General features: G+C 39.2%; 1 protein-coding gene across 1 annotated transcript; it reads left to right on the top strand.

The window, feature by feature from the left end:
- Positions 1–695: 695 nt before the first annotated feature.
- LOC127647874 (transmembrane protein 114-like) lies at positions 696–16,757 on the top strand. Its single transcript, XM_052132391.1, has 4 exons — positions 696–879; positions 981–1,058; positions 10,975–11,112; positions 16,359–16,757. Exons 1-4 carry the CDS (start codon positions 702–704, stop codon positions 16,586–16,588), a joined length of 624 nt encoding a protein of 207 aa, XP_051988351.1. The 5' UTR covers positions 696–701; the 3' UTR covers positions 16,589–16,757.
- The last annotated feature ends 6,274 nt before the right edge of the window (positions 16,758–23,031 follow it).

The raw sequence follows: 23,031 nt of genomic DNA, 5'->3' as shown, positions 1-23,031 counted from the left end.
AGCAGTGCTTTGCCAACAGAGGTGAGTGAAATAGTAGTGAACTTCAGCTTGCTGCTGCACAACCGCATGGCTCCGAAGAAAAAATCTGACTGACAGAGGCACGCCCGCTTCCCTTTATACCCGTATGTCCGGGGGCGGGACATGCAAATTCTGTCTGCCAATTTCTCATTGGCCTTCTCTAAAGTTCAGAGGTATGCGAGGCTCTAAAGAAAGACCCCTTGTGTCACCACATTCGACACAATGTCGAGTGAGTGACAGAAGGAAAACAAACAACTGCCTGACAACTGACTGGAGGTGAGAGCTGAAAGATGCATTGCTGTTTACTAACTAAATTAATACAAACATCCATCTGGCAATAATTTGGTATAAACAAACAACAGTTTGCATACTAATGAAGGTGGGGTAATTATAGCATCTGTAGCAATGTTGACTATATCTAATCATGTTGTGTGCTTTTTAATCACCAGTGCTATTTATTTGTGCCACAGTTCACGGACAATCACTTTGAGGGAGTGTGAGCATTTGAAAGTGGACCATACTGCCCTCTTTTGGTAAAATTGTCCTGCATCTGTTAATGGATAAATGGCACATCATCCATCCAAGGGCTTCCAGATGGGCAGAGCTGAGTGAAAGGAGCACGTTCAAGACACTGAGAGAGGAGTATCACTGTAAAAACCTGTAGGAATTTTCAGTCAGACAAAATGAAAGTCACTTTCACTGGTTTGGCCAGTTTTGTGGCCACATTTGGTGTCCTAAGCTTTGTAGGTCAGGTTTTGGCAATCGGAACTGATTTTTGGTACATCATTGACACTTCTAAGAGGGAAAACAGCTCATCTGTGTCTCTGAGCTCACATTCTGGACTCTGGAGGACTTGTAACTGTGAGTCACATTACATGTTGTTTATATTCTATGTAATTTGCATTCATTATTTTGGTGCATGAGATTTTCATGTGGATGGATGAAGTTATTTTCTCTTACAGTTCATAAACAGTGCTGGCCATTTATGAATCCTTTTGGAGCAGCAACAAACTTATCAGATTCACAAAGGCAGATACTAAGTAAGATCTATACAGTATGTCATATCATTCTCATATCATCCTCATAGTCCGTGATCTTGTTTTTGTTTCAGCTGAGCTCCACTCAGCAAATGTAACCCAATTCTTAAAATAATATTATTTCATGATTTGTCTCTTAAATATTTAGTTAAATGAGGGATGCACAATCTTGTTGATACATGTCTATTTCTTAAGGAAACTCTTAGTTTTATTATATAGTGATATACATGCTCAATGTTCACTCAAATTTTCTTTACATACTTATTTAAGGGATTGTGAGGATACATTTTTGGAAAAGGCTGATTAAGAACCTCACAGAAAATACAATGTTTGGTCTTTTTTGCCAATATTTTTTCATACGATTGTAGTTACATTGCAAAGAATCTCAATCAGAAACTGAAATCAGAAAGCCCATTAAATAATCAAAAAGGCAAAATGCTTTTACTTAAATGTATATATTATGTGTTCTATTTAAACATTTAATAGATTAACTACTCTTTCCAAGCAAATTTGAATGGCTGAGGTGCTAACACAGCAAATCCTAATAATGCAGTAAGGCAGATTATTAAAATTACTTTAACAATCAGCAGGAAAACAAAACTCTCCATGAATTTACTTAAAAGTTTCAACGATTTTTTTCTCTCATTTATTTTCTACATCAAATGTTTCATAAGTTATGAACATGTTTATGTTGATTGCTTCCTACAAGAACTGTGCAGATTTGCATCACACAGCTAGAGGCACAGAGACCTGGTTGACCAATTCAATAATACATTCAAATTTTAATTTATGTATATTCATACATTGCCAGAATAACAGGGTTTTCAAGGCTGGAATACCATCATGTCAATGCCTATGTTAAGAAACTTAACACAATACCCTCAGATTGCCCTATTATCTTTGGATTCTCATGGCAACACTCTTCAATCAGAGGGAGGAAACAGCTGTAACAAGGGCATGTGTTCTACCAATAAACAATGTAAGCCTAGCTGCCCCCTTATTTTTTTTTTTTAAAAAATTGTTTTTTAAATTTTTTTGCTTATTTTAAAGAAAAAGAGGGATGAGTCAAATACAATTGTTGTGGTAATCAGCATTATATCACAAACGTTGTAAAATTAGCTTAACTTGTAATGAACCTAGAATATTTCTTTAAGACAACTTTTTTCCGGTAATGACAACATTACTGTTTACAGTATTAGGAAGATAAGAAAAACCTAATTTGGGTTAAAACATATATGCCTCCTAACAAAAAACTACTAAATCAGACATTATATGAAAAATATTTTTATGAAAAACACATTAATGCTCACTGTTTTGTGTGATTTTAACATGCTCTGTCTATACCTAAAATGTCTTCGACACCTGTTGGAGAGCACAGCATCAAGAGAATGTAGCAAGGTTGTAAAATAAACATTATCTCAAATTCAAAACACCTCAGCTGGCTCAAACTGCATTAGTTTCTGATCTCCTTTGAACAATAAACTCAATAAGTCTGGGTTGCCTCTGTGTTGCTTTGATTAGCATTCACTGCACAGAGATTAGGTAATTTCCCCCCTGAAGATAGTTCAATATGTCATTCCCCTGGAATCTGTGGTGGATTGTTTGTGTTAAAGATAATAACTGGATAAACATGAACAGATATACCTTATATGTGTAGAATAATATCACAGACTTCTGTACCAGCATTTGTATGGTAGATGTTTAAAATGTTTGTGTCTGTTATTGCTGTTCTGGAAAGGTTTGTAACATCAATAGAGCAGAATAGTGACAGAAATACAGGTGAATTGTGACTGAAAAGAACATGTCCAATGCAATAATCTCAAGCACAGATATGCAAGTAATAGCTGGACTGATTGTAAAATGATAGTTTGATATTTGACATAATTGTGGATGTCAGCTCGTCTGTGCTGCCTGTTGTGTCTCTGAACATGTCAATAAGGATCTCAACAACTTTAATTACCAGTAAACTGGTGCGGCAAGAAATGGGTTGTCCTTGAATTGAGAACATGCCAAATGGAAATACATGCCATGAACTGTTTAAACATTTTTAATAAATGTAAAAAGCACAAGTCTTGTTGTCATGTGTTAGATTATTAAGATAAAGAATGTTTTTTCAGATACTATATTTTGAAGTGCTTTTTTTTCTTGTTTTAAACATAAAACTTTTTGTTTATGCTCAAAATGAGAGCAAATATTTGTCAGTAGGGTAAAAACTCAATCTAAAAGGTAATGAAACCCCTGTTTCAGCTCATTTCAGTTATTACCAGTTTTGATTGACAGTTTTAGCACATAAATGTATAGTTGTAGGATATAAATTAACTATTAACAACAGTTTTGATTTTAAAACTGGAAGATGAAAAGAACCCCAAAAATCCCCAAATGAACAATTTTCCTCCAAAATTAAGGGGTATTGACATTATCTTATCATGTGCAACAGATGCATATCTGTTAACATTTCAGAAAATGTAGTTTTTTATATTAGGATACCATTGGGTTATTTTCGGTGTATTTGTGTCTGGTTTCCATTTTTATTTATATCCCTTGCAACATTTTATAGTCTATATTGCATCCATTAAAGACAATTTATCACCTTGAACATGCTGTACCACCTTTAATCTCAGTGCTTTACTGATGCACAACGATTATCCCTCTTTCCGTTAATACCCTCAAATCAATACAACCTCATGTGTGTCCTGCTTAAAAGCATGTGCAACAGTATAAAAATATACAAGAGAGGATGTAGATAGCATATCAGTTTGGTATTCCACACTTCTATAACACCAACCAGGTGTTAATTATTCACATTGCACCACTTTTCTAGTCTGTGTGATCCAGTTCAGACTTTTCAAAACACCAATTAAGTTGTATGTTTTCATGAAACTATAACTAAACTTATATAACTATAAGTGTCAAGCTTCTTACACAGCAAGGAGTATCTGACATAAAGGAATAAAGGTTAATTGATATCTGTGGGCTTGTAAATTGAATGTGGTGCTTTTATAATAGGGGATGGAGACTAGTTGTCACACGTTGTCTCAAGGGCTGTCTAAGTAACTAGAGAGTTTTGTTCAAATGTGCAATCAACTTAAATTCCAATATCATCATATTTTTATAAAAGCTGTTGGGTTAACAATGGAACACAATGAACCACACTGGGATACAATAAGGCAAGGCTCAACTACATAATGAAGGTAGATTTGAACTGAAAACTGTGTTCACTGTCTGTCGCTCACTTCGACGTTGTGTCGAAAAAGCGACACTAGGGGTCTCTCTTGAGCGCCGAATATACCTCCGATCTATGAAAAAAATATACCTTGTGATCTATGAGACAACATCGAAGTGAGCGACAGACGGGGAATGTATCCTCCGTTCCCTAATGGAGGGAACGAGATGTTGTGTCCTCCCGGCCACGTCGCTGAGCCAAGCCACTGTTGTGGCCGGACCATTTCCAGCTCCTCAGAAAAATCCTGAATGAAACAGACGTATTTCCCCGCCTTTATACCATTATGTCCGGGGGCAGGACATGCAAATTCTGTCTGCCAACTTCTCATTGGCCTTTTTTCATAGATCAGAGGTATATTCGGCACTCAAGAGAGACCCCTAGTGTCGCTTCTTTGAAACAACATCTCATTCCCTCCATCAGAGAACGGAGGTTACATCCGTAACCAGTACAGTAACTCCTGTACTGGGTACTCCTGTACCCAGTACAGGAGTAATAAAAAAAAAAGAAAGGTTGGGCCAAGACATCATGTTTTAAGTGTAATGTTTTTGTATTAACTGATTAATTACAATATTTGTCGGTTAAAAACAATGGTTTGTAATTTTTGTATGTTATCATGATTTTTTTTTATACAAAATTGTTTTGTGCTTTTTAATTGTGTTACTGTTTACATTTTACAATATAATATGCAAATGTATGATAGGAAAATATGTACTAGGCTATTTAATGACAGATTCCCGCTGTGACAGATTACCCTATATACTGTAGTGTGCAGGGCTGGACTGGGAAGAGAAATCGGCCGAGGATTTTACATGGCAACTTGTTGAGTTCTTGTTGATAACTTTATTCCTGGGCAATAACAGTTTAAATGTTCATTGCTTATTTGTAGCCAAGATTTTAATATACTGTATGCACTGTATCTATACAGAAGTTGACCTTCAAAATTACACTCACCCTGATACATTTTCACTAGAGTAAAAAATTAGACAACTAGCCACAGTCTCCCTAATATATGACAGGTACACTTAATGTCATGCACCAATTAAAGTATGCACCCAAGGAATTTCTTGTGTCTCAATGCTTACAAGAGGTACTGTAGATTTCTGTTCGTCCTGTCGAACTCCCCGCAACCTAACAAAGGGAATAGTGCAGCACTTAGACATTTTCAAGAGCTTTAACCACCACAACCTACACAAAGGAAGCCAAAATAGCTTTTCACATTCATTCACCTGGGTCGCCCCGACTGGCTCGCAGCTGTGTCCTTTAATAATGATAGGCTAATTGTTATTACCAGGGCCAGACAGCTCAAAGAACATACTGTATGAATAGTTCATTATGACTCCACTGGTTAGAAAGTCTGTGGTACATTCTGGCATAAATACATTCAAACATGACCTCACAGTTTTAATATCCAAACTGTGAAAATATTTCTGTCTGTCAAATGTACCAGCAGCTGAATGCAGCTGGGAAAACCATCTGGCACAAATTGCTATTTTATACAATATCTGTCATCATGGTCAACACAATGGGAAACAAACAACACTAAATGAAGCTCTTTGCTACATTTTACCACTTGAAATGAGGCTGATTAGCTTTGTTATTTTCTTTTCAATTCAATGGAATAAACTACACAATATACTATACATTCCAAGTTTTCACAGAAGAGCCCAACAGAATAAGGAAATTGGGGAATAGTTCACCCAAAATAAAATTTTGACAGCAGTTACCTTTGTGTCAAACCCATACTGTATAGCCTTATTTCTTACTTGGGAAAGAAAAAGAGTTATTTATAGCAGAATGTCCAAGCAGCTCTTCTCCAGTCAATGCAAGTGAATGGTCTGAACCACAGTTGTCAAGCAAGGCAAGATTTTCAGTGAATAACAACTTAAATTTCAGTCTATTCCTCACGTTAAGCTATTATACAGTCCCTGGTCCACAACCACTTTCATTGTATCATGGAAGCAAGAAAGACATACTTTCTTCATGTTTGGAATTAACTGAATGTGAGTAAATGATGCCAGAATTTTTGTGTGAACTATCCACTTAATTAGTAAATTATGTCACATCCACAAACAGCAACATACTGGAAAATAGACCTTTTTCAGGAATAAAAATGTCTCGATTACTGTTGTAACCTCTGTTCCCTGATGGAGGGAACAAGACTTTGTGTCGATGTAGTGACACTAGGGGTTGAACTTGGGAGCCCCAATCACCTCTGATATTTGAGGAAAGGCCAATAAAAATTGGTGAGTGGAATTTGCATGCCACTCCAATGGACATACGGGTATAAAAGGTGCCGGTTTGCATTCACTCATTCAGGTTTATGCTGAGGAGCCGAGACAGAGTTCCAGCCATTTCAGCGGGTAGTTCAGTGTTGTGGCAAGAGGGACACAACGTCTCATTCCCTCCATCAGGGTACAGAGGTTACAACAGTAACCAAGACGTTCCCTATCTGTGACTCACTCGACTTTGTGTCAATGTTGTGACACTAGGGGTCCCTATAAAAAATGCCAAAACCAGCTGAACTATGTTACGTGGATCTGCGGTGCAGATGCACCATGTGCCTGGTGACAAGTGCACACAGCCCCATCGTAACCTTCCCAATGCCCCACATAAGTCGCATAGTCCCTCGTACTCCAAAGGAAGAAAGAAGTACTTACAATGGGAAAAGGTTGCATCATCTATTTCAACCTACTCTCTCTTTTTGTTTTTTGAAAATGAAAATTCACTTAGCTGGGACCAAGATTTATTCGCACCGGGGAAGATGCTCTTTTCCCCATGGAGAAAAGGACACAGTGGAGACCACATTCTACCCAAAGGGAGGTTAATATGTGGAGAACACATCACATGGACTTACCAATGGGGTAGTACCACAAATGGAAAGGAGATCCGCGGTAGGTTCTATCTGGAAGGGAGGAGCTCTACAAGCGCAGCGACTGGTGGCAGAGCAGAGCTCTGGTATTACCGGAAGGGAACCACCACATATGGAGCACCTATCTGAAATACAGGGGCTGACCTGACAGGGCATACTTCATGAGTTCTGGGCCTGGCATCGAATTCCTCTGCCGAATTCTCCTACTGCAGGGTGCTGGGGGAGGAAAGACATCCAGGGTTCGCCGGTCCCGGGAACTCTCGTGGACGAAAAAGCACACATTATCCCATCAGGTAGGGGAAAGGCGCTGATTGCAAGCGGTACACCCAGCCAGCTGCCCACATATTTACCTGTTCATACCCGCTAACACATGGGACGAAACTGGCTCAACCTGGAGATTGTAAAATCTCGCAATGGTATCCCAGCATGCTGCTCTACATATGTCTGTTAGAGATACACCATTCGCCAAGTCCCAGGAGGATGCCACACTCCTAGTGGTTTACGCTCATACTCCCAGGGGGCACGTGCCCTGGGCCTGGAATGCCAAAGAAATGGCATCCACAATCCAGTGGGTAATCCTCTGTTTGGAGACAGCCTTCCCCTTCTGCTGTCCCCCAAAACAGACAAAGAGCTGCTCAGAGCATCTAAAGCTCTCTGTGCGGTCCAAGTAAACATGCAAGGCACATACCAGACACAGCAACGACAAGGATGGGTCTGCCTCCTCCCGGGGAAGCGTTTGCAAATTCACCACTTGATCCCTAAAAGGAGTAGTGGAACCTTGGGCACATAGCCGGGCCAGGGTCTCAGGATTACTTGAGAGTATGTCGGACCAAACTCTAGGCCTGAGAACGCCTGCAGGTCCCCAACCCTCTAGATGGAAGTGAGCGCAGTCAGGAGGGTCATCTTCAATGAGAAGGCTTTTAGCTCGACTGACTCCAGGGCTCAAACAGGGCTTTCTGTAGGCCCAGCAAGACTACAGAGAGGTACCACGAGGAACTGAGGCACAGCCTAAGAGGATTCAACCTCTTGGCACCTCTAAAGTACCTGACGATCAGGTCATGCTTCCCCAAGGACTTACTATTTACCGCATCGTGTTGTGCCACTATGGCGGCCACACACATTTTTAAGGTGGAGGGGGACAGCCACCCCTCTAACCTGTACTGCAGAAAGAAAAGCACCGACCTGACTGTGCATCTCTGTGAAGAACACCAATTTCAAGACATGCAGCTGGAAGCTCTGGCCTGAGTGATAGTGTCTACCACCGCTGGAGTTAGCCCACTTAGGTCTACCACGTCCTGTCCAGTGGCCAGACATGGAGGTTCCAGAGGTCTGGATGCTGGTGCCAAATCATGCCCCATCCCTGAGAAAAGAGGTCCTTCCTCAGGGGAATTTGCAAGGGAGTGGCTGTCACGAGGAGCATGACAATGACAGCCGTAGACACCAATTGTGTGACCCACAGGATGAGGAAACAGCTCTTTTTTTTTTAAACGAAAGTGCCGGTGCCCTCTGGGCAAGCGGCGAAATCAAAAGATAAAGGGAACAAAAGATTCTCCTCCCAGCCCTCCACCAGGGGACGGAGTGGTCTGAGTACCAAACCCTGGTTTACAGCAGGTCTCTTCACCCCTGGGTCGCCCGTCTCAGGGATACCGCTAAGCCCTCCTGGGATTCTTGGTGCCAGGCGTAGAGGGGGGTATCATCTTGGGCTGTGGTGGAGTCGGTGTTGCTGCCGTAGGTGTACACAGGCTGATCTCAGCTCCTGCATCGATCCCTCTGGTCACCCCACCATCGAGGGTAGTGAGAGCTGAGGGACTCACAAAACGGGAACAGTCAGTAAGAGGTGCCCGCAACAAATTCGTGAGCTCCTCATGCACCTCCGGGAAGAAAGGAACTAGGGCAGAGCGCAGCTTGTGTGTGACGCTCTGAGCGCAGGAACTAATCATCCAGCCATGCAGCGAATGCTCTGGGGAGGGTGGAGGGTTCCACTGCAGCCCGGTGCTTGTGGCTGCCTGGGCAAGCATGGCCATCAGCTCCGCGTCGGCCTCTGACTGGGTGATCACATCAGACGGTCGTCAGACTGTAAAAGCCTGCTCTCTGATGCTGTGATCTATACCTTGTCTACTTCTTGAGACACGAATGAGACATTAAGCTCACCTTGGGGCAAACCACCTGACTCATCCATTAACCCGACCGGAGGAAACGAGTATGCTGGGGAATGGGAGGTCTGTGGGGATTCACCAGGCGGAAATGCTCCCATTGAAGCCCCAAATCGCCACAGTGCTAGCCGCCGTGGCATTGTGCATGTAAGTAGAAGGACCAGGGCAGGGAGCGGCTGGAGTGGCTTTCCCTCTATGAAAGAAAGAAAGCCATGACCGCAATGTTCCTATGGTCTTGTTCTCGCAGTGAGAACATCCATGATCATGGCCATCAGAAGCATGCACATGCACAAGGAACTGCACAAACGGAAAGGCATCTTTAAAAAGATGCTTTCTGCCAGTGCTTACTCTTTTAGAAAAATAAACTCTTTTAGTGTGGCTTATGAAGTGCTTATGGGTGTTCTCTGCACTTTGCGAGAAGGGAGAACCTGCTGTAAAATCTGCTGTATATCCAACAGCCTAACCCCTCGCAGAGGTGAAAGGAACACCAGTGGAATAGCTTTCACACTGATCGGCTCCGAAGGACAAATCTGAGTAAATGCAAGCCAGCACCTTTTATACCTGTATATACCCATAGGGGAGTGGCATGCAAATTCCACTCAACAATTTTCAGGTGATTGGGGCTCCCAAGTTCGACCCCTAGTGTCACTACATCAACCCAAATTTGAGTGAGAGACATATACGGAACAAGAGGGATAGACTTATGAGGCCCTATTTTAACAACACTATGCCTTAAGCACAGCACTATGATACATCATATGTGAAAAGTCAGTGGGTATGACCGTGAACTTTTGATATTTTCGTGCAAGCATGCACTAAATCTAGGCGCAAGTGGGTTGGTGAAAACGTGTGCAAAGTGCTAATGGGCTAGGTCAAGTGTAATTAAAATATGAGGTTTCTCTTCTGCATCCTATTATATAGTCCATTCCCTGTCAAGGAACGTCAGTAGAAATGAAGACAGCCCATTCAGAAGATTTTGGGTGTGTAAATGGGCTGTATGCAATGCATAGAAGAATAGAAATATGGACCTTTGTGTCTTACGTTTCTTTGTGCAATTACTGCATCCTTGTGATGTGAACTCTTTCCCTGTTTTGTCTGTCATCATTCCAGCAGTGAAATTACTCAGTGGATACTACAGAGGATGTTTGTGTATCCTCCTGCCTCCGGACCATGATATATGTGTTCTTTATCGGCCTGTCTCACCAGCGGTCTTGACCATGTTACGGGACGCTTTGTTTGCTTCTCACATTGTAAATTGTTTTGTAATGTATATTTGATATAGGTTTTTATGTGTTACCATATGTACTTGAGGTTTGTGCTGGCTTGAAAATTTTAGCATAGAATTAGCACTTTCATGAAAATTGGATAAGACTTCTTTATGCATTGAACAGTCAGGAAAATAGAGCTGTAGTTTCTTCAATAGATTGAACATTGTTTAAATTTATTTTGATTGTTCAGCTGACAAAACATTGAAAAAAAGACGAAATCTATAGAAACATAAATTGTGAAACTGTAATCTACGACTTTTATTCAGTGCATGCCATTGAAGAGCCTGTAAGCGCTTTAAAGACTCATTTTCATTCCCTTCAAACATTTTATATGCCACTAATATCATCATTGGGTCATGATTTTGAGTGCTCCCTACTGATACTTGTAAACCATGTCTCTCTCCAGACATGCAAGGAATGTTCATTGTCCTGCTGCCTCTCAGCGTGATTGTGATGTTTGTTGGAGGGATGCTGGGCTTCATCGGTATGTTGGCACGAGCCTACCTGCTACTGCTCCTGACCGGAGTGCTGCTTCTGTTCGGCTGTGAGGATCACCCATTCTTTCTAATATGCAGTGTTTTGTTTGTTGTTGTTGTTGTTGTTTGTGTTGTATTTGAATAGTTGACCTTTAACATGTTCACAAACTTGTTTTTTTCCATTCAACACCACCATTTTAGGTGAAATGTGTAAATAAAAGTGTACATATTACGTCTTGTAACTGGATACCATTTTAAATAACTTTTATCTGGATTTGATTTCCAGGGGTATTTTTTATATTCTGTCATACTTTTATTCAAAAACTTTAATTTAATCAATTCATTAATATAAATTCTCAATCTCAGATTAGCTTGAAAATGTGATAACTAGTGTTAGAAAAGAACATTAAGAATATACACAGTATATAAAATGTTATATAGTTCGAAAAACACCATTCAAAAGAAAATACCAGTTCATTTGAAATCCCCTTAAGTCCCTTAAGGACAAGACACATTGTGTACCCATAGGCATTTTTAATTGCACTGTATCAGACACCTTGGCAACAACTAAACCCTACATGGACCCTCTGAACTTAATCAGATTGATTTTAAAACATGCAATCATTGCAAAGCATCCATACCAATAAATGTCACCAGATTACAGATCACAGCTAGTAAATTACAGAATTTCATGGTGATTCTTCATCAGCCTCTGTACCAGCATGATCTGATGGGTTCTGATGATGATGAGGGTTCTCAGAAGTTTTGGGCTTTGCAAAGTGAAATGTTCATCAGGACGAAACAAATTTGCTTTCAAGTACAATAACGTCTTGGTTCGAATGTATTTGAAGGGCCTGTAAGCGCTTAAAAGACTCATTTTCATTCCCTTCTTTCATTTCCCATCTCATTCCTGAGAGGGAATGAGATGTTGCGTTGTGACGCAATTGGAACTATGTCAGTGGATCATGTGGTCTGAAGCCTGTTAACAATCACACCAATTTCTTGGCTGATGGCACTTAAGCAACTACCATAGGGAGCCACGTCACGGAGTCCATGTAGGTGGACACTTGGCGCCATATTGCCTGATTTTCTGCAAAAGACAGGAACCTATGCACCAACTAGAGTATGGTCTACTACACAATGTTTCGTTCCATCTCTGGGAACCAAGGTTGTGTTTGTAACTGAAATGTTCCCTTTCGAAGAAACATCAATGCTGCTTAATAATGCAATTGGGATGAGATACCATATCACATGCAAACAGTAGCTGCTAACTCTCTAAACCCATGTGGCAAGTTTAAAGCAGTGCACAAACGAGCTAAAAAAAACAAAAAAAACAAGAAACTACTCCTGACCCAACAGAGAGAACTTGGGAAGCAAGAGTCAAACTCTCATCCAAATGATTAAATCTAACAAAAGTATACAGGGAGGACCATCCTGCCGCCATGCAAATGTATTCCAAGACGTACCTCTAGCCAATGAGTATGCCATGCTCCTCATAGAATGGGCTTGAATACCCTGAGGTGAAGGCAAACCACGCACCTCATAAGCACTCGAAATTGCATCCACAATCCAATGAGACAGTCTTGCTTAGACACAGAAACACCCCTGTTGCGGCCACCAAAACACACAAACAACTTCTCTAATTTAAGCCATTGGCCAGTATGATCAACATAAAACCACAGAGCCCATACAGGGCATAGCATATATAGCCTCTTATGCTCCTCCGACTACAATGGAGGAGAAAAGGACAGCAAAATAACAAACTGCAAGTAAAAGTATGTAGTGATGACTTAAAATAGCCCAAACAAGTTCTCAGCACAACCTTACATAACCCTGGTGCAAAAACCATAGGCAAGGGATTGATCATCAGGGCATGCAAACTGCATGCACACCAAGAGGTTAAAATATGCCATTTAAATGTAAATAACCTTCCCATTGATGAAGCTCTAGCATTTAAGATGGAATCAACCAGAGCGAGGGATAAGCCATCATTCAAAAGAGGGCCCAGTTGAGGGGCCAAACCCAAAATTTCATAACTCGTGCCGGGGGTGCCAAATGCTGCCTTGAGCCTGAGACAACATTTCCATTCAACTGGAATTTTCCAATGCATTCTCTCCAGGAGAAAGGCAAGAGTCGAAAACCACACTTGAGATGGCCAATATGGCATCACTAACAGAAGCCGAACACGATCCTCCCGAACACTCTGCAGAACCGAGTGCAGTAGGTTGATCGGTGGAAATGCATAAAGACATGCTGTCGGCCACTGATGCGCCAGCGCATCAATGTCCAGTGGTGCCGAGGACGAGAGAGAAAACCAGAGGGGACAGTGTGATGTCTTGCTCGAAATGAACAGATCTACTTCTGCTCTGCCGAACTTCCTCCAGATTTGTTCTACGAGGATGTAATGTTCATTGACCGACCAGATGAGGACATTACTGCCCCAAAATTCCAGAAGGAAGAACCTCAATGCCAAAAGCAACACCAACATCTTTCCAATTCACACACTGATGTATCCATACTCCCTGAGCTGGGTGGTTTTTTTATACACAGCGCTCCAACCCACAGAGGCGTCACACATTTGCTGCAACATATCTGTTCAAATTGAATGTCCATCCGCAGAGAAAGGATCCGTTTTCAAGGTAACAGAGCTTGGTAGCACCCATGTGTCACTCTGATGGGACGGGACAAAATGCATGCTTCAGTGGTTCAAAGTCCCTTTATGTAGTTCATCCAGCACTGAAAAGGTCTCACATGCAACATGCCCAGGGGATGACAGTGGATGACACGATCAAAAACCCCAACATCATGTGAAATGTTCTCACAGGGAGAATATGTCGCACTTGAACATTGCTAGATGCTAGCGTAAAGATAGAGAGCTGGAGACAGGTGCACCTGCATTGTTTGTGAGTCTAGCTCCACCCCTAGAAACAGAGTCTGTTGCCTCGGCAACAAGATGCTCTTGTCTAGTTTTACTAGAAGTCGTAGACTTCTTAAGTGACTGAGACCGACCTCTTGATGTTGGGCAGGCCAAACTCTCTGAGTGAACTAACACCAACCAATCGTCAAAATAATTCAAAATGCGGATGCCTTGAAGCCTCAAAGGCGTCAGTGCTGCATCCAAGTTCTAATGCAGGTCCGAAAAGAAGAAGACAAAATTGGTACGCTTTGCCCCCAAAGGCGACCCTGAGAAAACGCATGTTCCATGATGTAATTTAATCCTTCATCCTTCAAATCTACTGTCATAATCCAGTCCCCTGGCAGACATTACACTGTAAAAACCGCATTCTCTCTCATTTGGAGTACCCAATTTGGAACGCCTTGTAACTGCTGCCAAGCGGTCAGACGGGCAGACAGAGAAATTAATTCCTGATTCTCTGTTGCAGCGCAATGATTAACTACTAGCTTGTGCTCTTGGCTTACTTTTGGTGGCAACCTAGCAATCCGCAGCACAGTGGAGGGAAGCCCTTGTGTCTTAAATGGGGTTTAACAATGTTTGTCTGTTGTCCTGAAGTGTGCTTACAGCATGAAAGTTTGCAGAAAAAAAGCTCTTTCCTGGTGTTTTCTTATCCCCTTTTCTCCCAGTTTGGAATTCCCAATTCCCACTACTTAGTAGATTCTCATGGTGGCGCGGTTACTCACCTCAATCAGGGTGGCGGAGGACAAGTCTCAGTTGCCTCCCCTTCTGAGACCGTCAATCCGAGCATCTTATCACGTGGCTCACTGTGCATGTCACAAAAGAGACTCCCCATGTGGAGGCTCATGCTATTCTCTGCAGCATCCACGCACAATTTACCATGCGCCCCGTTTAGAGCAAGAACCACTAATCACGACCACAAGGAGGTTACCCCATGTGACTCTACCCTCCCTAGTAACTGGGCCAATTTGGTTGCATAGGAGACGTGACTGGAGTCACTCAGCACACCCTGGATTCAAACTCACGACTCCAGGGGTGGTAGTCAGCGTCAGTTCTCCCTGTGCTACCTAGGCCCCCCTTTCCTGGTGTCTTGAACGGGTGTATGCAAATTTGGGAAAATGCTTTTTGGGACAAGCAGGTTTGTCACAATGGCCCCAGCATTTATTATGGGGGGAAGAGTTTGACATTTATGAAAGTGTGATTTGTGAACACTTACGCTTATTGCACATCTATATGTATATACTGTATATATCTATGCCTGTCCCGAGAACCTTGGCAATGGGGACAGAGGTCAAATTAGATCAAGCAAGTATAAAAAGGGTTCACTCTGAATGTATTTAAAGCAGAAGTTGCCAGATAAACAATCTTCCCTAGCATAAGAATGGGGAAGAATGTGTGGACATGAAGAAGAACAGAGGCTGAATTCAGAATGAGAGAATTTTTTTTAAATGCTTGTTCCCCAGCGCAAGCCATGGTGGAAAACTGAGCCTTAATCTTTCTTTACTGTAATAGATTAATTTTGATACCAATTGGCCACCGTATACAAATTATGACACAATGGTTTCTTAAGCAGAAACTATAGAAATCTCATACATAAGTTATGATATGTTTGGTCCTCCATACACAAACCATGACCTACTCGATTACACATACACACTAAATCAACCTTGTCATCTCCTGATGGGACCCAGGGAGAACAGTAATGCAAATTAAGCATAAGGTTCACAATCATTGGTATGGAGAAAAAATGCGTTATGGTGCCGTAATCGTCCAGAGGAAGAGAGAAACACAAGAAAAGTCCGGTGCCTGTCCTTAATCCTTCTTTTTAGGACAAGTGTCAGAGCCTCAAGGCTCACATAGCTAATTTCATAGACCGCATGGTTTGACAGAGTCTCAATGAAGCACTATCGGGCCTGTTTGACAGTGCAATTGAATCCACACATGAACTGCTCATTTCTAACAACAACCTTACATGTTATCACTCAAAAGGGAGAACATAATCATTCAGTGGTTGAATGATTATGATATTAAGCTACCTGTATATGGCGTGTTTGTGATGCAACATATGGCAATATTGCAAGCCTAAAATTAAAATTTATATATTTTTGATACTTTTTCTAGTCTGTTTTTTATTCAGTGTGTGGACAACTTCTCTTGTGAATCAAGTCAAGGCATTAAAAAAGAAAATTGAAATATTTTCACTTTTCTTTTTTAATGATCATTTTAATTTCTTTTTAGTTTTGAAGCAATGCAGGACAGTTTCAAGTTAGTTTTATTATTAATGGAAATTCTAGTTAACATTTTGATATCCCTTTTCAAGATTATTTTTTGGAATTTTGTTTCAGTTTTAGTTTCAGTTTTCAGTTAACTATAATAAACTTGCTGCTCTGTTCTTTATAGCTGTGCTCTCATTGGCTGGAATCTGTGTTTACATGGCCTACTCTGCTGCTGCCTTTAAAGAGGCTGTGGACATCTCTGGCCACAAAACCCTGAAGAACATCGACATTTACTTTGGCTGGTCTCTGGTCCTGGCCTCTGTTTCTTTTGTTGGAGAGCTTTGTACAGCTATCGCGTTCCTGCTAACCTCAGCAAGAGTGAGCCAGCTGACCAGTCAAGAGGAAGACGAATAAATACAATTATCTTAAACAACATGACCTGAATATTGACTGTTCTAAATCCAGGAGGAGAGGATGAAATCTTTTATGAAGTTTTAAATTGGTGTTTATATATTAAAGCTGAAGTTTGTAACTTTTTTATTTTCTATGTACTTACTCCTATTCCAGCATAATATGCAGAGACAACCATAATTATGCGATTCTTGGGATGATTTCTACAAATACTGTAATCATTATGTCTCTGTGGCGCTAGAATATTTCTCTGTTTGTGTGATTGTCACAACTGCCTGACACAGCAACATTGACTTAACTATCTTAGTTAAGTCAGTCATAACTTAAAAGTGTGAGTGTGGGGTGGGACTATCTGTTTGTGAGATCAAAGGCAGATGGAAAAAGAGAATTCAAGAAACCTCTATGAAAACAATGTTTATTCTCTCAATTCCATTTGGGGGCGCTTGTGGCGTAGATATTATATACTTCAGCTTTAAGATTTTTAAAGGAAAATAAAACGACATGACTAGTAAACTAGATTAATCATTTTCATACAATTTTTTGATACTGAACTGTTACTATCACAGTAATTTTCAATTAGTGGGGCTATAAGACCTTATTCAGGTACTGCAAATAAAAACGATGCTGTTAGTAACAGAAGAACAGTCCACCCAATAGGCTGTACTGTTGTGCACCTTGGTGTAGATCATTCAGTTGACAAAGCGTTGACAATATGTATTAACAAAAAATGGATTGTGCAATTTAGATGTGACTTTTTTCACAAACAGCCTTGTTTTCATTTGCATTAAATAAAAAATTTTATCAACTCTGACAAAGGTTCATAAATTAAATATCTTTTGAGATTATCTACAGAATGGCTTTAAATTAATATTCTGAATTCAATACAATTTAAGCTAAATCAACAGTATTTGTGGCATAATGTTGATTACCAAATAAAAACAAATATTTTAACTCATCCCTTGCTTTCTTTAAAAAATAAAAAAATGAGGTTACAGTGAGGCACTTACAAGGGAAGTGAATGGAGCCATTTTTTGGAGCGATTAAAAGCAGACATATGAAGCGTATAATTTTATCAAAGTAATTAAATGAATTCTTCTATTAAAAATTGTGTATTATTTGAGGTGTAAAGTTGTTTAAAATTGTTGTTTTTGCAGAAGACTACTACATTTATTCCAGAAAGACTTGCAGTAATAAGAAATTATGTGAATATAGTGATATAAAAGTTTCCCTTGGCATAAGCCGTGTCCCATGGTTCAGTGCTCAGATTCTTACTCAAACTGTCAGATCCTGCCACAAGACGATGCTGGCAGGGCAGAGGAGCTTATCCCTCAGCAGGACGGGAACTAAACTGGTGGTGATGGAGTGGCGGGGGGTGAAAGCAAACGGCAGCATGACGAGCAACATATGAGGCAGAAGAATGAATATAATTGGATGAGACACCTGATGATTGAATGATGTAAGCCACTGCACGTTTCCTGAAAGAACTACTGCTTATGCTTAAATTTCCTGGATTACAGGGTTTTCAGTGGTATGTGGCCATAGCAACAAAGTTGTATAGCACAGATAAGCTTAGTAAGTGATTTTATCACACTGAAATTATGTTAACTTGCATATTGTTTGCATTTTCTGGCTTTACTTTTGAAACAGTATATTGATGTTTCACTTCCTTTGTAAGTGCCTCATGGTAACCAAGAATTTATCTTTTTTTTAAGAAAAGGAGGGACAAGTCAATTTTTTTATTTTTTTTTTATGCTGTTGATTGAGCTTAACTTTTATTGAACCTGGAATATTCCTTTTACAAAAGTATAAGTAAATCATTCAGGTCATAGGGGTTCAGCTAACAAAAAAGTTTGTGAATTCCTGATTTTTCTCTGATCCTTGAACAACATTTGCTAAGAACTATTTCAACTGATTTTATAACAATGCATTCGCTTATTGTCTTTACTACTTTACCTATACATTTACTGCTCTGCGTCTCTCAGAGATTAGCATCCATGAGTTGATACATATTATTTATTTATTTGTTTTAAGTTTTCTTAATTCCTCAAATCACAATAAATCGATCAGTTTACTTTATCTTGCATTTTATTTGAATCCTTTCTGTCTGATTTTTACCAAAAAATTTACCTGTTTATATGGCAAGATTGCAGACAGTGTTGCAATTGTTGTTGATTACATCCACTGTACACTATTACAATAATAATTCAAATTTAATCTTGACAAAATATAGATTCATTAGAAAGGTCTCAGGGCATTTTCATACCTGTAGCTCATGTTGGTGCGGCTATATTTATGAGGACTCTCCATAGGCATAATGATTTTTATACTGTACAAACTATAGATTCTATCCCCTAACCCTACCCCTAAACCTAACCCTCACAAAAAAAGTCCTACATTTTTACATTTTCATTAAAACGTTGTTTAATATGTTTTCTGAGCGAATTGAAATATGGGGATACTAGAAATGTCCTCATAAACCACATTTATAGCATAATACCCTTGTAATTACCAGTTTGTATCCTAAAAATGTCCTCGCAAAGTTAACCAACCAAAACCTACATACATGTAATGATATTACGTATTTAAAATACAAAATATAAGTAACTGTATTCCATTACAGTTACAATTTAAATAATTGGTAATTATAATACAGTTACATTCAAATCGTTTTTTGATTACTGAAGAGATTACTTTGTATTTTATTTTAATTTGTTTCATTTAATATTTTGTCCTTTCAGATGGAAAATATTTATACATATAAATGATGCGATCCAAAGTGAATTTGAACAGCGGTGAAACATTTTCTTATGATGTGTTTAATGTGCAAAATTAATACGAGCAGACAGAGGTTTGGAGCAGAAGAAATAGAAATAAACCTTGTGTAAATTGTCAGCTTTACGCTAAGCTAAAATGCTATTTTTGCCATTTTATATGCACGTTACCAGGCACGATCACATTTTTTTTATCAAGAAAATTCACGTTAGATCACAATTTCCTTTTTTCTAGTAAGACCTTTGATATTAGGACAAAAAAATCATATTCTTGATAATTATTTTTGTATTGTTTTCCTGTAAAAATATCTAAAAATCCTTAAAACAAGATACATTTGATTGATCTTGTTTTAGAAACAACACTGCATAAAATATTTAGTTTTTCAGAGAATGTATTTTTAACATTATTTTGTCTTACTGTGCTGGCAGAGTTTTTATAGTCAAAACAAGTGAAAAAATCTAAATGTAATCTTAAGTATTTAGAAAAAATTACTGCCCTTGAGTAATCTAACCAAAAATGTTACAAATTACATTTTACATGTATTCTGTAATCTGTAGTGGAATACATTTCAAAACTAACCCTCCCAACCCTATATATATATGTATATATATATATATACACACACACACTGGTGGCCAAAGGTTTGAAATAATGTACAGATTTTGCTCTTATGGAAAGAAATTGGTACAAAGTGGCATACAACTGATCACAATGCATAGTCAGGACATTAATATCGTGAAAAATTACTATTTCAATTTGAAAAAAAAAATAAATAAAAATTCAGAACTTCTAAAACTACTTCAAAGAGTTCTCATCAAGAAATCCTTCATGTGCAGCAATGAAAGCTTTGCAACTCCTTGGCATTCTAGCTGTCAGTTTGTCCAGATACTCAGGTGACATTTCACCCCTGTAGCACTTGCTATAGATGTGGCATGTCTTGTCAGACACTTCAAACACACCTTACAGTCTAGCTGATAAATGAGCAATTTAGCATGATTACTCAAGGATAAGGTGTTGAGTGATGGCTGCTAGAAATGGGACCTGTCTATATAATAATGATGGTGCTGTTTTTTTACATTAGTAATGCCCTGACTATACTTTGTAACCAGTTGAATGCCACTTTGGTCTCTTAAAGTACCAATTTCCTGCCAAAACAGTAATATCTGTACATTATTCCAAACATTTGGTTGCCATGCACTCAAAAAAACATTTTAGCATATTTTTAAGATCCATTTCAATTGAATAACACATTTCCATCTAATTGAATTGAATAGCCTTGAAGAAAATGTAATTAATAAAACTTGCATGTTGTAAGATTTGTACATTTTATCTTGTTAAAGATTAGCAATACAATTACATGGAAATTTGTTATTCAATTGAAATTGACATTAGGCTAAAATATTTTTTTGAGTGTTGTCAGTTGAAATTGAAAATAGGCTAAAATATTTTTTTGAGTGTGGTCAGTTGATGTCAGAAGTTTACTTACACTTAGGTTGAAGTCATTAAAACTAATTTGTTAACAACTCCACAGATTTCATATTAGCAAACTCTAGTTTAGGCAAGTCGTTTAGGACTTACTTTAAGTATGATATAGTAATTTTTTTAAACAATTGTTTACAGACAGATTGTTTCACATTTAATTGACAATATCACAATTCCAGTTGGTCAGAGGTTTACATACATTAACCTAACTGTGCCTTTAAGCAGCTTGGAAAATTCCAGAAAATAATGTCAAGCATTTAGGCAATTGGATTCTGATAGGATGTGCACTGTATAGGAGGTGTACCTGTGGAAGTATTTTAAGGCCTTCCTTCAAACTCAGTGCCTTTTTGCTTGACATAATGGGAAAATCAAAAGAAATCAAAAAGAAAAAAGTCTTGTTCATCCTTGGGAGCAAATTTCAAATGTCTGAAGGTACCATGTTCATCTGTGTAAACAATATTATGCAAGTATAAACACTATGGGACGATGGAACCATCATACTACTCAGGAAAGAGACGCATTCTGTCTCCTAGAGATGAATCTAGTTTGGTGCAAATCAATCCCAGAACAAATGTAAAGGACCTTGAGAAGATGATGGAGGAAACAAGTAGACAAATATCTATATCCACAGTAAAACGAGTCCTATATCAACATAACCTGAAAGGCTGCTCAGCAAGGAAGGAGCAATGCTCCAAAACTGCCATAAAAAGCCAGACTACAGTTTGCAAGTGCACATGGGGACAAAGATCTTACTTTTTTGGAGAAATGTCCTCTAGTCTAATGAAAAGACTATTTAACTGTTTGGCTATGATGACCATTGTTATGTTTGGAGGAAAAAGGGTGAGGCTTGCAAGCCGAAGAACACCATACCAACCGTGAAACATGGGGGTGGCAGAATCATGTTGTGGGGGTGCTTTGATGCAGGAGGGTCTGGTGCACTTCACAAAATAGGAACATTTTGTGACATCAACCAGGAAGTTAAAACTCGGTCACAAAAGGGTCTTCCAAATGGACAATGACCCCAAGCATACCTCCAAATTTGTGGCAAAATGGCTTAAGGACAACAAAGGTGCTGGAGTGGCCATTGCAAAGCCCTGACCTCAATCCGAAAATTTGTGGGCAGAACTGAAAAAGTGTGTGCGAGCAAGAAGGCCTACAAATCTGACTCAGTTACACCAGTTCTGTCTGGAGGAATGGGCCAAAATTCCAGCAACATATTGTGAGAAGCTTGTGCAAGGCTACCCAAAACATTTCACCCAAGTTAAACAATTTAAAGTCAATGCTACCAAATACTAACAAAGTGTATGTAAACTTCTGACCCACTGGGAATGTGATGAAAGAAATTAAAACTGAAATAATAATATTATTCTGACATTTAACATTCTTAAAATAAAGTTGTGATCCTAATTGACCTAAGACGGAGAATGTTTACTACGATTAAATGTCAGGATATGTGAAAAAGTGAGTTTAAATGTATTTGGCTAAGGTGTATGTAAACTTCTGAATTCAGCTGGTATATACTCAACATACAATGTGCATTTTGATTTTTCAATTTATATTTTCTCTCCTTTCTCCCTTTACTCCCAATTGAATGCCCTATTCCCAATGCGCTGTAAGTCCTCGTGGTGGTGTATTGACAAATCTCAGTAGACTCCGTATCTTATCACGTGGCTTGTTGTGCATGTTATCACGGTGACCTAGTGCGAGTGGAGGCTTCACGCTATTCTCCGTGGCATCCACGCACAACTCACCACGCCTGTTCCTGACAATCAAGTTCCAGAGACATTATTCATTACATCTGAATTCACCAATTTTCCCTTCATCAACTCATCATAAATCATTAACCTACTTATTACTAATTTCCAAGAGCATATTTCAGTCATTTTAGCAAAGCAAGTCAAATATTTTTATGCAAATCTAAAACAATGAGTCAAATTTTTTCGCTCATAAGAAACTTGAATTTGTATTTATTCTACTTTTTTATTTTTTAAGAAATTTGCCATCTGTATAATTTAATTTGGCTAAAAACACACGTTTCCATTCCACGTTTAACATGTCCATTTTATCCCCCACATATCTTTTTTTTTATGGACTGTGGAATGAACAGTTAAAATACAGAGATGATGTCTGTTGTGCATAAAACAGCATCAATAGCAATTTCAATGTTGTCCTGTGTCTCATGAATTCTCTTT

This window comes from Xyrauchen texanus, chromosome 8 (genome assembly GCF_025860055.1).
Source record: "Xyrauchen texanus isolate HMW12.3.18 chromosome 8, RBS_HiC_50CHRs, whole genome shotgun sequence".
Classification (NCBI taxonomy): Eukaryota; Metazoa; Chordata; class Actinopteri; order Cypriniformes; family Catostomidae; genus Xyrauchen; species Xyrauchen texanus.
Note: the sequence above shows the minus strand (reverse complement) of the source record. Positions and strands in the feature narration are given on the sequence as shown.

What these genes read in the sequence shown, in the direction of transcription:
- LOC127647874 (XM_052132391.1), top strand. Translation starts at nt 702, where the DNA reads ATGAAAGTCACTTTCACTGGTTTGGCCAGTTTTGTGGCCACATTTGGT. An exon ending in TTCACAAAGGCAGATACTAA is followed by an intron (nt 1,059 to 10,974) that starts GTAAGATCTATA and finishes GTCTCTCTCCAG; the next exon opens with ACATGCAAGGAATGTTCATT. An exon ending in AGTGCTGCTTCTGTTCGGCT is followed by an intron (nt 11,113 to 16,358) that starts GTGAGGATCACC and finishes TGTTCTTTATAG; the next exon opens with CTGTGCTCTCATTGGCTGGA.